General features: G+C 42.3%; 1 protein-coding gene across 5 annotated transcripts in view; it reads left to right on the top strand.

Moving 5' to 3' along the window:
* Positions 1 to 991: 991 nt before the first annotated feature.
* LOC309437817 (uncharacterized protein) overlaps positions 992 to 15259 on the top strand; it is a 41645-nt gene continuing 27377 nt past the window's right edge. For 2 of the 5 annotated variants that reach the window (XM_082048557.1, XM_082048558.1), the window contains exons 1-6: positions 992 to 1895; positions 2735 to 2806; positions 3045 to 3179; positions 6491 to 6543; positions 7144 to 7227; positions 7463 to 7555. In XM_082048557.1, the coding sequence (XP_081904683.1) occupies positions 1703 to 1895; positions 2735 to 2806; positions 3045 to 3179; positions 6491 to 6543; positions 7144 to 7227; positions 7463 to 7555 (630 nt within the window). In that variant the 5' untranslated portion in view covers positions 992 to 1702. The other 3 variants (XM_082048559.1, XM_082048560.1, XM_082048561.1) reach the window with 3 other exon arrangements.

Here is a 15259-nt window from a genome sequence, read left to right as displayed (position 1 = left end):
GACTCTCCAGTATGTTGAGTGTAAAATACAGAAAGCGATAAAGAACTCGGACAGTCCAGGGAGGCAAGATGGGAAGGGTGCGGTCTGTATCCTGGCAAATTCCCAGCCCTCTCTGCCTCCACCACCCCAAGCATAAAATGGGGATAATAATACTTGCAGAAGTGTTGGGGCTATTTAAGTGTTTGTGGAGAATTTTGAGCATGAAAAGAGCTAAGTATTATTAAAACTCCATTTCTAATTTGTAGAGTAGGTGATGGCATAGTGATGTGGATAAGTGTTTAGTGTGTTCCTGGGCAGGTTTCGAAAGCATGTTCGGTTTTAGCCAGTCTGTACTGCAATCTCTCCTCTACCTACCAGTTGTGTTTAGGTTTTTGCCACGAATATTCCTTTTAAAGTTTTGAAGCACAAATGATTCATCCTGGGTGATGGAAACATCCCTTTTGGAATACTGCCTGTTTTATAAAGAATTAGTTGAGAAAAAGAATTTTTTTAAAGGCAACCTTTAAATTGGTTCTTTTTATTACAACAACTGAGAGATTTGTGTTAAAATTTTCAGTGATTTTTACTACTTGTGAACAGGATTTTTAATTTCATCCCATTCCTAATAAAGAAAAAAGTGTTGTATAGCATGAATTGTCAGGAAGAATTTTGATGTTGCATGAAAAACACCAAAAGACTGTTCAATAATATTGTACTGGGTAAGTAACCAAAAGAACCTAGGGTATTTCTACATCTGCATACAGTATGTTTTTAATGTATTTATTGACAGTTTGTAGTTGTTTGAATATCTCTTACTACAATACAGGCATTTTTCTAGCCAAATGCCATCACTGTATAAGTAAACTAATGTAAGAATAAATAATTTTGCCATCCTTCTGAATTGAGTGTGGCATCTATTCCTTTTGGCTGGATTTAAGCGGACTATTTAGAAGGATGTGGAATACTGGATATTTGTTTACAGTTTAAAAAAAAAAAGTGGACACTGCTTTGGATTAAGAATCAATCTTTCACAATTATTTTGGTTTATACTTGAATATTGTAAAACGGCTGCACATTGAAGTTCAGTAAATTGTAAGTTAAACTAGATCAGACAAAGATTCATGAGGTACAAGGATCCATTGGAATGACAACAGGATGCTATTTCTGTTTGGAGGAGGTTTGGGTTCAGCTCAGGTTGGATTTGTTTCAGTTCAGGCCAGTAACAGCGGAATTGTTTCAGTATCCCATGATTACTTCATGCTTGAGAACGGGGTGTCTTAAAAATGGGAATGGAGAACTTGGCAAGGTTAAGCCCAAAGTGTTGGAAATCAGCTTGGGAAAAATGTTAGCATCCAACTCCCGTTCCTCTGCGAGAGCTCAAACACCCACTTGGTGCCAGGGAATGTCCCATCTCCATGAATACTGTACGTAGGACGGAGGTGACGCACAGCTTTAGCACTGCTGCTGCAGGTAGCGCGAATGCAGCACGAGAGCAGCAGGAAACGAGGTCCCAAGGCAGGACTCGGGCTCCCTTGGTTAAGTTACAGCCAACTCTGCTTGACTCGCATCTGTGTGTGCGGAGACGAAGACGCGCACAAGGGCTACGTCCACACACCAGTGCACAGCAAAGGGTGGCGGCGGACGCGTGGGCTGGGTGCGGGGTCTCCGCTGGAGCAGCCACAGCTGGACGTGGCTCACCGGGCTGTTTCCTGGGAGCCGTGGGATGTCCCTGCCCGGGCAAACAGCCCGTGGGTCAACGCGCAGAGCTGGACAGCGGGTCAGCACCGCGCTGAGGCCGCGGTGCTCTGCGCTGGCCAGGCGCGGTGGAGGGGAGGACGCCCGGCGGCTCCTGGGAAGCACAAACAGGCCTTGTTTGGCACAGGCTCTGTGGCAGAAGCCCTTAATTTTCGCAACGGGTAACGTGGAATTAGTAACTTTTTCTTCAGTTGCAGGCGAGGTTCAGCAAAGGCTTCCAAAGGCCTGCTGAGGCTCAGCGTCCGGCTCAGGTGGGGCACCCTCAGCTGGGGCTCCCCCCGGCCCCCGCGGAGCTGCCCAGGCGGGCCGGCAGCGCTGCGCCGGAGCCCGGCACGGCGGGGAACGGCTGCCAGGGTTCCTCGCCCGAGGCGCCCACCCAAGCGCGGGGAAGCCGCGGGCAGCGCCGCCCGGCCCCCGGGAGCGCTGCCGGCCGAGCCGAGGCTGCAGGCCGCTCCGCCGCCCTCCCGCCGCCGGCTCGCTGGGCAGGAAGCGGCCGCCACTTCCGGGTCGGCAGCCGTGCGCGGCGGGCCCGGCTGCCCCTCGGTAAGGGCGGGCGGCCGCAGCGGCACCCGCGGCCCGGGCGGGTCGGGCAGGGGGTCCCGCGGCCGCAGGGTGGGGGCAGGAGCCGCCGTTTCCCCAGGGGTGTGTGGCAGGTCGGGACACCCATGCCCGGCTCTCGGGCTCGGGGCCCTCCCGGCAGCTGCCGGCTCTGCGCAGCCCGGGGCGGCCTCGGCGGGGCCGGCAATCTGCCGGGGCTGCGGCCGCGCGTTCGGCGAAGGTGACACGATAAAAAAGGGGATTGGCCTCCGATTCCTGAGGCGAAGGGCCGAGAGCCTAAACGTGAGCTTCACCGGAGCGTGGTGCAGTTCGGCAGGAGCAGCGGTGGGGCCGCCCTTGGAAGTGCTCCCGGGTTTCCTCTGCCTCTGCAGTGCTCTTTGTTTTTTTCCTCCCAAAGTCTTTTGGAAATGATGTTATCAAATGTACCTTTGTCTCTTACTAGATATGGATAACAGGAAGGACGAAAAAAGTAGGACACTGTGTGCAACTTCACAGGAAGGACTGAAAGTCCAAGGTAGGTACTGCTGATCTGTTTCCATGCTGCAGTGCCATGTGTGTTATCATTATGTCGCTTACCGTGTTCAGCCCTAATATCCAGCATCCTCACTTGCCAACGGTAACAGACAGTGGGGAAAAAATCCACAACCAGCTCCTCAAAATAGGTGTTCATTGTGTTTCAGTTCTGTGAAGTGTCATTTTTGTAGACTAGAGTTACTGGCATGCTTGTCACTGTTGCCTTGTGTTATCCTAAGGAAAAGAAAGAAGAAAGCGAAAACGCAGTAGAAGCAGATCATCATCCATTTCATCCACATCGTCTTCTAGCACTGCATCCACCTCTTCCTCATCATCACACTCATCATCAAGGTCGTCGTCTTCAAGTAGCAGAGGTAAGCTACCTCCATGCATACAGATGATGTTTACCAGTTTTGATAGCACTCCAGGAACATTTAAAGGTCATTTTAAATGTGGCTAAACCACCACAAAAGGACAGTGTAAAATATCAATGTTGCATCTTCCAAGTGTTTCTCTCATAACCCTTTCCCGTTGCCATGTTAAGGTATCTCTTTGCACACCATATGCAGCGTTCCAGTGTTAATCTAAATAACTTCAACATAGAAAATGCCATTCAAAGAAACGTTACTTTGCAACAACACGCTTTATATATTTAAAACTCTGTGTTTTGAAAGTAAAAGGAATACAGATATTTCTCTACTTCAGACCAGTGTTGAGGTCTTTGATTTAGTCTTACTTCCATCTTAAAGCTCCAAGCTTTTAACTTTGAGGACTCACATGAAGTTTAATAATAGCAAGGACTGAATTCAGTGGGAACATGTATTCAGCCATTGCGGGATTAAGACACCCCAATCTAAGCGCTGCTTACTTAGAGGACTTGAGGTAATTTTTTTTAAAAAGGTACTATCTGGGAGTAAGTGCAGATTTTTTTCTATGGGTATAACTTGTGACCTCAAGGGGAATGTACTGCTGATTATATCAGGACTACATTGCTTTGATATTCTGTATCAAAATATTTGGTATCCTTGCAGGTAAAATGACCAAACTGCCATGCTGTTTTAAATAGAATGTGTTAGGCTAAATACTGAAGTGGACTTTATATATATATATATAATTTTTTTTTTAATTTTTTAAATTTTTTTTTTTAATTTTTTTTTTTTTTTACTTTGGTTGGAAAGAACTCTTGTATGAACTAGAATTCTAGGAGAAATAGAGTTCTGATGAAAATTCCCTAACTTCAAGAGTCAGGTGAAGTTTCACTATCTGGTGCAGGACCTCGTATCTGTGATTGTGTATCCCACAGCTTAATCAAGACTTAGTTCTGCTTCTCTTGGAGTGGGTTTACATATGTATGGAAATATTACTTGTTCTCATACTTCAGTGGCTTGATTCAATGTATCTGACGTAAATACATTCTGAAAATGTTCACGTCTATGAACTTGTACATTTGATTAGGTTCTTCCTGTCTTCTGGAATGAATTTTATCCCATGTGATACACTTCAACATTTCTAAAGAGAATTAAAATGTCATGTCAGACACTGACTTGTGAACATGCTTGACATGCTTTCTGGTTCATCTTTTGGAGGGGTGTCAGGAAACCGGTATCCGAGGAAGAACTAATTCTGAGTTAAACCCACTTTGTCAGTCTACATGCTCCGAGATTTGCTAAAACTTTACAGCTAAAAATTACTAAAGTTTTCCTGTTCACAGAGGAGAGCAGAAGATCTAGCAAAAATGTCCTACAAGGGCACGTTGAAACAATCAGATTTTCTCCACCTAGAGAAGAAAATATGTGAAGTAATTGAGCTAAGACAGATATATAGGTGTAGGTAGCGGCTACTGTGGAGAGTGAGTGAAAAATCTGTGACTTTCAGAGCCAGGAAGAGTGGCCTTAAATTGCATCAGAAGGGATTTGAATGAGATTTAGTAAAAATACCCCCTAGCAGCAGAACAGTGGAATAGCTTGCCTAACTTGCAGTCAAAGACATTGAATGCTTAAGGTTGCCCAGGTCTGATGTGTTGGGTATGGCAGGAGTGGAGTGAATGTTCCTTGGGATAGCAAAATGGAGATTTCTTCTGGCGTTTTTTAATTTCTGTTTTCTTTTTTCTTATTTAGCAAGTGCAGCTGTAACTCTCACTGTTAGACACTGGGCAGTGGCTGGGAAAACCAAGAGGAACAGGGGAAACTGTCTTCTGCTCTCTTAATTTGTAGCCCCCATTTACGTTTTCAGCCTTGCTGGTAACATAGGTTATATGGAAAATGAAGCTAACTTGAATGCAGAAGGGACACACTTTGCTGTGGAAAAGGAGACATGGGGATATAGAAACTGGGACTACTGCTTGTTAGGTGGAGCTGGGACAGGGGTTCCCTTCAGACAGGAGACAAGCAGGCAAATCAGTGCTAGAACTAGGGAGGTAGAGTGACTGAGTATGGAAGCAGCTTGGGTCAGTGAAGAGGCCAGATGGTGAGGACGGCAACTCGGAAAGAGTGAACAGGAGGAGAAGTTGGCCTGGCTTAGCCTAGGAGGTCAACAGTTCAGCACAGAAGTCTAGAGAAGTTCTTTTAGGGCTTGTGGTCATGAGAACTGTGGCTAGGATGGTGGGAGATAAAAACTGAGTCTGGAAGAGGTGTGGGCAAAGGGATAAAACTGGGCAAGTGTCCATTCACCATAGTGTACTGATTTTCAAAGCCCATTGTTCTTGAGTGTACCCCTTTCCTGATGTTGGCAAACATTTGTAAAAGCCCTCTGGCCAGGTATATGATCCCCTGTGTGCCCTTAGTCCAGTCCGTTGTTACCAAGAGACAGAATGTGGTGATAGAATTGCCATTTTCATAGTTTCTTCTGACATGCTTGTGCTGTATTTGTTTTTAGGAGGCACAAAGTTGGGCATCCTTACCTTAGAGTTTTCTAACTTTTGAGACTGGCTGTGCTCTGGTATATTCATATAATGTTATATTTTGCTTGGAATTTATTGTAAAGAAATGACAGAGCTGATAACTTGAAGGCAGTCTCGTGGAAGACTAGTAAGATATTGTACAATCTCTCCAAGTTTGTAGTCCCGTAGTCAAAGCTGGTGCTTCAAAATCAACTTTCTCATGTGCCAGTCACAATGCTTTCATTAAAATCTATGATTTGCTCACAGAAATTTGAGTTTCTGCCTTACAAAATTCACTAAAAGCCTTGAAGTTGGATGGTGAGCTGAGTAAGTATGAGAAGTTTTTCATTTGCTTTGAACAGTGATAATATTTTCAGTGGTTTGTCAGCACCAACTGTGCTTTTTGTTGCTTTCTTTGTGAGTCAGGATCCCTGGCTATAAGACAGATGTTTGCAGTCTGTTCAGTACAGCTGCAGAAAGAAGAGAGAAATGAAATATTGTCTCCATTAATATAAGATATTGGTATAAGTAGTGATTAAGTAAATGAGGTATTTTCAGTTTCTGCATTAGACCAGTAAGTGGCAGTAAGCTGATTAAAAAAAAAAAAGGTGTTGCTTTTCTCAGTGTGAGTTTCAACCAGCGTTAATACATATAGCTGAATTCAAACATTTTATTCCTATGTTTTACATTTCTGTATGCCTTGTCTGTAAAACCAAGTGCCTTTTTCAGCATGCTAAGCTTACAGGGTTTTGGGTTGGTTTGTTGTTTTGTTTTGTTAGTTTTATTTTTTATTTTATTTTTTTCCAGATTATCCTAAGTCTAAATCAAAGAAGAAGAAGAAAGAAAAACACAACAAAAAGGTAAACATTTACTAAGAGAAATAAGTAGTTAACAAACAGAAAATAGTTCTTCACATTTCGATAACCTTCAGTGTCATGTAGATGTAATGCTTTTGTCTGTGGCTATGTAAATCTGAATCACACTTTTAGGGTTACAGCAGGTGAGCTGACATGTTGGCGTATACTTGACTACATACTAAAGGAAAAATTTTGCCAGTAGTTGCTGGCCCAGCTAGAATTTAGAAGCAAAAAAGAAGTGAGGAGTCTTGATAACTTTATAGAATTTCTGTTAGAAGAAACTATTTATAGCCAGTGAGAGAGAGTAGTATATCCCTGCTGTTGTAATTTGTCATTTTATTAGGACCTTCTGTTCAGCGTTTTTATATATTGAGGTTACATTGAAAGAGGAAATCAGGGATCAGGCCATTTCTGTTTCTCAAGATCCCAAGGGCTGCTAACCCTGCTTGCATTACTTTCTGTGTACTTCAGGTAGTATTTATTCAGCAGTGGTAAGGGCAAGCAGTAGCAGCTGTCTTGACTAGCTGGGGTGTTAAGAGCTACTTGTGGGTTTCCTTTTTTTGCCCTTGTGAATCTGTAAGCATAAGAGTACATGTCTTGTAGAAAAGGAAAAAAGAGAACAAAATGAAGAAAAAAAAAGAAAAGAAGAAAAAGAAGGAGAAAACAGGACCTGTCCAGCTTTCCAAGGTATGCCTGTGTGAGTCTGAAGTCCCGTTATATTTGTCATCTAAACACTTAATCTGTCCTGTCATAAAAATGTTTATAATGCCACCAGTTTTGTCATCAGCAAATACAAATCTATCTGTGTTGTTTTGGACAGTTAGGAAGTATAAAAGATTACTGTCTGTAATTTTATTTAAGATTTGTAACATTACAAAACAAAGCAAAGTTTATGTCTTTCTAATTTGTGATCTCATTTTAGTTCTTTAAAAACAAAAAGAAGAATGAAAACTACAGCATGATAACGGGAAAGAAAATTAAGATGAAAATAAAGAAGACTAAGGAGGATAAAGAGGTAAGAATTAAAATAATCTATATATCCCTCAGGGAAAATACTGTATCTTGTAATGTTTTTCTAATAATAGTCTTTTGTAGAAGAGTAGGTCTTACAGTTAGGAGTTGTAAATTAATTCTGTCTTTTAATGTGGCTGTGATGCCATCTGGGAAGTTTTAATTCATTCTTTTGGCAGGCTTTGTGTTATGAGTGGGCTTGGGATGCTCAAGCACGAGTAGATAAACCAAAGAATGCTTGTGCAGGTTCTTAGAATTTCAGTCCATACTGTTGAGCTGATTCGTGGCTTTCTCTGTTCATTTGATTTGCACTGTTTTTAATTGTCCTAATCTTCTTTCAGTCTCTTGTGATCAATTGTGGTAATTGCTGTTTTACTGTGTTTTTCTAACACATGCAAGACTAGCTATTATTTAGAGAGGAATTAAAAAAATATGATAGTGGTATTAGGATCACGTGCTCATGCATTCTCTCAAAGCAGTCAAATGCTTTTGCTGAGATACCCAGGGAAATAGATACCATGAATAGTGTTTTGTGCTATTGCTACGGGTGTTTGGACTCAGCATTTAAATAATATGTTCACTCTTTTCAGTAGTTTCCACACCTTAGAGTGATCTGCAGGGGGCTTTTGGTACTAGTCAGTATGTGTTAAAAGAGCTCCTTTGCCATAACAATTCATTCTACAGCTATCAAAGCAGCCCTGAGCATTCCACCTTAATCTGGATCAAAAAACAATTATCTTCTTTCTGTGGCGCTGAAGTTTGTGTTGAATTATGCTGAATGCTTGCTAGCCTCATCCCAGTAACCTGCTTGTTACAATATTTGATGTCAAATATTCAGTGTTGGTCCTTTTTTGATTGGTATCCATGGTCATGAACACACTAATTTGAACATTTGTTTTTAAGATTCAATGATTGTTTTATAAAGTGTGTTTTTTAAAAAACACTGGAAACAAATGTTTTGACTGTTGGGCCATCTCTTAGGTAAAGAAAGAGTCTGAATCAATCGTTCCCTTTCTGTAATGCTCCAAGCTGCTGCTTAGGCATAGAAAAAAATGATACTTCCCAAACCCCAAGGCTTGCTGTGTGTACAGTGAAAGTTGCCTCAAGAGAATTGCATCTGTTCTGCTTGTGAGTTCCCTTCTGAGCAGGCTGTGAGCTACATGATGACAACCCAGTGGAGCCTCCACGGGGAGCCAGTTAGAAAATGTCTCATGAAATAGTGACAGTGACAGCTTGTCTGCTGTAGCATCTCTCCTGAGTACCCATTGCCTCGCCCTTCCTCCAGGCACTCACACCGAACTGGTAGCTGGTCATATCCAGCTGTTTGAATGTGGCAGTGTTTGTTGTGCAGCGTGCTGAGATGCGAAAACCCCTCAGAAAGCAGGGTTATGTAGCCTTGGTCCACTGATAACAGGGCTGTTAAACCACTGCCTCTGCTTTTCTGCTCTACAGAGAGACCGCAATCGTGCAGAACTCCTTGAATTTCTGAACTCTGCCTTATAATGCGAAGAGTGCTGTCTGGGGACTTGTAAATATACCAAGCCAATGATCATCCTGCTTAGCAAGACACTAATGGGAAACTCAGGGAAAAGGACACCAAGTTTAACAAGACCAGACTCTCCTGCTGGGAATACCATCGGGATGTTGGTTTTTAATGGCAAAATGAAGAGTAACTGATAACTTGTTAATGGAGATCCATGTCCTCCTTTTGAGATCCTAAGGTAACAGCCAGGCTGTGGTGTTATAGAAGAACCTAAGAGTATTGTTAACAATGATAAGAAATGACGCACCGAAGTCCAATAATGTAACTTCAATCCTAACTGCATGCAGAATGCACTCTTAATTTCAAATGTCTTAGTGTTTCTAGTAGTTCAAGCAAAGCAGAGTATTTGTAAATGTCTATTTGAAAGATGAGGTGTTTCTATATGTATATTTTTTCCAGTAGTGGTTTTACTTGTCCTGAAGAGCAAGTTTACCTTTGTAAATAGAACATGCTTTTACATAAATGATTTTTTGACACTTCAGTCACTAATATGTTATTTTCTTTTGGAGTTTGAGATATGGTCTTTCTCTGGACAGTTTATTGCTCTTTCTCACTAGAAAGTGTAACAGTAAAATACTCTAGAGCAATAATGGTAGCTGAATTATTTTTATCCCAAAATAGAAGCAGGAAAGGTCTCTGGTTTTGTTTATCTGGATCAACTGTTCAAAGGCAGCTCACAGTAGATAACCACCACATCTGGAATTACATTTCCTAGACCTAAAAATTCTGGAGTCTGGCCTGCTTTTCTGATCCTGTGAGCTGTGTATCAAATATTCCTCTGTCTCAAGTGCGGCAAGACACATATTGTGTATCTTGGTCTAATGTAAAGAGAAAGAGCCATAGGAATGATACGGCGGCAGGCAGTGACAGGTGTGTTGACAGTGAGATGAGACAGGTCTGGATATGCAGCTGGACCCAGCATAATGTGGTGTGTGTGACTGTGTGTTAGCTCAGAGCTTGCTCGCTTCCTTCCAGAGCCTTGACTTGGTGACCCAGCCGGTCCCTGTGTACATAACCCTGATGCAGGAATTCCACTTGAGTCCCTTGTGCACCCCGTGCTCTTTGGTAACCACAATTTAGAAATGCCTGAAAAAAAGGAGTCAAGGGTAGTTGACTTTGACAAGAATACCAGGTGCACAGTAGTCAGAGAGTGGGAAGTTCATTAAAGAGCAAACAAATGGAAAACTCTTTGTGTCTGTGTCTGCCATGGTGTTTTAAATAAATCTGAAGATTTGTACCATTGCTCAAGGGATAATTTTAAAACTATTTTAATGTGTGAAATATTCTGAAGATGCTAGAATCCTGTCTTTTCCCTACTTTTTTTTATTTTTTTGTGAAACACTTTGCAGTTTTTGCAGAGAGGTAACTCTTTAAAGGCTAAAGCCCTGGTCCACATGAGCAAGTCCTTATATCCTTCTGAACATAAAACATGAAAACACATAGGTAAGAACTGGAGTTTCCTTGACATTTAATCTGTTGATGGAAGCTTTTATTTTTGGAAGCAACAAACAAACAAACAAACCAAACCCCTCCTCCTTTGTTTCATGGGGATCAGGCTTTGATTTATGCTACTTTGGTATCTTCTAGCTAGACATGTCAAAGCATCTTGCCCACATAAGCAGATTTTGTCTCTGGACTTTACTTAACAAGGTTAATCCTAAACACACCCTTAGAAGACACTAACATCCTTGCCCTTGCCATTCCCTAGGTTATATTATATGTAAAGATGGTATAATTTCCTGAAAGTTTAGGAGGGGAAGAAAAAAAGAATAGAAATTTGGAAGATGGAGAGCAAGTAGGAACGGAAAACCCAGAGATCTCACTTGTAAAAAGCTGTGTTGATTGGAAGGTTCAGACTTAATTGAGATAATCTGCTTTTTGCTGCCTTATTCAAGATCAGTCAAGATAGTAAAACTCTTTCACTGTTCCAAGCTAGTATGGAAAAGGCAAAGGACCTTTAGTAATATGGTGTGGTCTGTTCCTCTTCTAGGGTTTTGGTAGTTGCCAACTATATGCAAAAACAAGTCAGGCCACTTTTTCTTTACAAAGAGAAACAAACAAAAACAAACACAACTCTTTTTTTTTTCTGTTTCAGAACATAGGAATTTTTCCTGTTCAGTTTAGACATGCTGGATACACTTTAGATGCGTTAAAGTATTTCTGTGCCAGCATTTACTTCTAAACTAGCATTTCTTGTGGAAAGCCAAGCTGTTTACGCTCTGTGGCAGTTACTCTGTTATATTCTCTCCTGCCCAGTTGGTTATGAGTGTTGTCTGAGACTTCCCAGCACCTGGTGCTTTTAGAAGGTTCATTTTCTTCCCTACCCATCTCCATGTAGGTTCTCAGGTTTCTAAAAAGGTTTGAGTTCATGTTGCATCCTTCCCTCCCTCATCTTTCCCCACAAGTGCTGAGATCACGTGCATCTTCTTGGGACTGAGGATCTTTGAGGCAGCTGTTTTGAGCTGGCCAATAGATTGCAATCTCCCAAGTGAGCACAGGCCTATGCAGCCACAATAATTGACCATGCCTTGCCGCCTCAGGAAATAAATTAATGTAATTGACCTTTTCACTAAAGCATAACTTCTTAATACTGCTTCAGGTTACTACTGTGGCAGCTAAACCAAAGACTGAACCAGATGTGAAGGGTATGATAGTAAGGTGAGAGACGTAGAGGAATGCAATGAAATGCAGATCAAGAAATTTGCATGAGGCAACTGTCAAGCGATGTGGGATGTTGACCTGATATGCAAATGGCTGATAGAGGGCCTTGCTGCCCTTCTCAGAAAAGTGCATATCATGGGGGAAGCTGAAGGCTGGGACAATAGAACAATAGGTGTGAGATAGGGGTGGTGGGAGACTCCTGGTGTCAGAACTCATGGAGTGGGGCAGAGGTCAAGTGATAAGGAAGGGGCTACAGCAGCTTACCTGGCTGGACAAGTTGACATTCTTGCTAAAATGCTGAATAATACAAGTTTTTCAGATGCGAAGCCTACTTTTTTGTGTATGTGTGACAGTCTTCCCTATCACACCTGCTTGATGCGTTCCTGCATCATTTTCCTTTCTGGGAATCATGCAGAACTCCAGGGAATTTTTTTTAACAACAGAAATTCCAGCAACAGAAGTCACTGGGGTGAGAAAGAGGGGAAGGATATATATTCTCTGAGCTGCTGCTGCATGCCCATCCTCCTTGGCACCATTCTTTCTGTGTATTCTGTCCAATTTACAAGAAGTTGTGGCACAAGCAGCGGAATTGATAAGACGTGATCCCTTGGAATTTGTGCCTGTTGTTTTTAAGCCCTTGTTAGCACACAAGTCCTACATCCTGGAGTGTGTGATGTAGTTAGGCAGGCATAACTGTAAAATGGCTGCGTGGTTTTCATCAGTTTCATGGTAGAGTATGTTCATTTGAACCTCCCAGATCTAGTGAGTAATTGTCATGAAGCAAGAAAAGAACCGGGTATTTCTAAACATTTCTCCACAATATATACAACTAGTAGTAGTCTTAAAAGTCATCTGAAGGGGATGGAGCATACTTACATAAATTTATTTTCTTATGCAGGGAAAACAGGCAAAAACTCAAAACATGAAAGAGTGGTTGATGCAAGTAATTAAGTGATTCAGCCAGTTCTCATGGGCAATGCAATTCTTTGTTACTCTTGTTTCCTTTATGATTTGCCTGAACTTGACTCCTTTGGCTGTGCAAAAATGTACAAGAGATCAAGATCTGAAAATACTTATAAATACCACTTTGTCTTGGAAGTATTTGCCTCTGTTGGATTAAGATCCTGCAGTGCTGAGCAGGGCCTGCAATTTTGATACCTGTTCTGTATTTAGTATGGTTAAACGTAGGCAAGTTGTGCTGGCTTGATGTATTTGGATGTTTCATGCTGCAGGACTAAATGAGCTTCCCAGTTATCCTCTGGAGCAGGGAAAACTGAGCGAGCTCTATATGCGGGGCAAAAACAGAGATCAGGGGCTGAAGTAACTTGCCTTGGGGTCACCTGCTGAACCTGTCCTGGTGAGTTGTGGTGGGGGCTGTGACCACTGGATGGAGCTCTCATACGCTTTGTGTTAAACGTGCTCCTCCTGGTCTTCACTGTGCATATTTAGAAACAAGTTTCCAAAGTTCTTGCTCAACTCTCAAGATTGGGAGCTCCATTCTCGTTTGGACACTCCATGAAATGGCTGGATTTTAAGTGGTAGTGGGTCCTCCTGAAGGATATGAGGTCCTGGGCATACCTGAAAATCTTCCAGTCTGCTACTTGGTTATATCTGAAGCTGTAGGGTGAAAAGCTTTTGAGGAGTTGCTTTTTAAAATTATTGGCAAACACCCAGCCTTCTGTTTCCATCTCTGAACAAAATGAATCATCAAGATTACTCCCCAGTAGAGAGATCACGATTTATTTGGTTTTGACAGCAGGTATTTTTTCCTGACTGTTCAATTTTGGTCTTAAATTGTGATTCACAAGGAGTATGAAATATCTGGTGTTTTCTGAGAGCAGGACATGGTTCTGAGGGCTACAAGGAAGCAAGTTTTGAAGAACATCATTAATATCCAGTCTGGTAAGTTCACATTAAAGATGATGATTGTTCTGACACCAGTATGCTGGCCTCTGGTGCTCTCTTCCAGCAAGGTGCTAAAACACTGTAGCTAATATGAGGTGTATTTATTTTGCTCTCCATTTGTGAGCTGTTCTCAGGGTGACAGTGGTGTGAGAGAAAGGTCGTGCGAGAGTGAGACATCTGTATTTGTTGGGAAAAGTTGCTGCCAGTTTCCTGACTAATGGGTGCTGGGAAATCTGCCGGCAGGTGGCATTGCTGTCCAGCTGGACTGTCATGGACATGTGGGTTTGGTTTTGTTTTGGTTTTACCTTTGGACATTGGCTTTGCACTTTCTTATTCTGAAACCCTATAATTAGCCTGCAAAGACCTAATTACGTGTTGTTTATGGGGAACATTTGTTACTGCTGTCCTATGAATTTAATACAGTTCTTTGTGCATTTCTTGCTCTTGGCTGTGCTGTGGACAGACAATAGTCTGTCCCGCTGGTTTTTGTGTGCCGAAGACAGAAGGAAACCTTTAGCTCCTAAGTAGTTGAATGCAACAGGAGCAAGTTGCTGAGAGGCAGTAAGGACCTGGAAGGACCAGGTATGCTTGCACAATGCTTACCTGGGCTGCTGAGTTCTTCAGAAGCTGCATGCTGTTCTTCTCCAGCTTTTAAATAATTTCAGACATCCAGTGCCAGGATATATATATTAAAAAAAAATAGCTGAGGAGGATTTCGCTGTCACTGCTTCTTACCACATCTGGTTACTTAAACAGTCTTGAGACTAAAGCAGGTGCTATCTGTTGTTTTAGGCAACCTGACACAGCAGAGAATAAGCTTGGAAAAGGTACTGCACATGGACTGTGACCTAGTAGAGGCCTCTTGAGAATACGGCATAATGATCACTAAACGGGTGTAACAGTAATTACAGTCCAAGAGTACACACTCTGATGTAGAAAACACACATACTCTTTCCCACGCTTCTGCAGTATCTGCTACTGGGTCAGATTAGATTTATTTGGTAGAGGCAAAAGGTAATTGTGACTAAAAGGTACAAGTGAGATGCTATAATCTGATTATCTGGCCAAGACCCTAGGAACGTGTAATTTTATAAAGTGTATAGTATACATAGATGACTATAAGTCACCAGCTAATTCACTATGCTTCTTGTAGCCTTTTCCTCGCCTTTCTGTCTTTTTTATTAAGAGCTCATCCTGCAAAGATTTTTGCTTATTTTGAGAGTATCTTAGTGCAGGAACTGCACAGAAAATGAATGGCAGTCATTGGGAGACCTAGGCCTGAAACCCAAATCTCAGGGCCAGCACAGTGTCTTTCTGATGTAAGCCAGCTTGAAACGTGGCTTGTCTGATCATACAAAGGGAACAAGGAGTCCCTTGTACCAACAGCACGCTGCATGGATGGCAGTACCGTGGAAAGGCAGGCACCAAGATTAGGATGTCTCTGCCTGGCACAGGTGGGTGGAACTGAGCAAGGCTCAACAGCCCTTCTCCTGTTGTAGGGCACAACCAAAAAGGTGTGGACCCATGCAGTCCAGTGCTTCTCAGAATGCTTTCTGGGCAAAACTACAATGTGGTGTCCTTTATCAGGAAGGTGTAGCA

Source organism: Streptopelia decaocto (genome assembly GCF_964273445.1).
Source record: "Streptopelia decaocto genome assembly, chromosome: 3".
Taxonomy (NCBI): domain Eukaryota; kingdom Metazoa; phylum Chordata; class Aves; order Columbiformes; family Columbidae; genus Streptopelia; species Streptopelia decaocto.
Note: the sequence above shows the minus strand (reverse complement) of the source record. Positions and strands in the feature narration are given on the sequence as shown.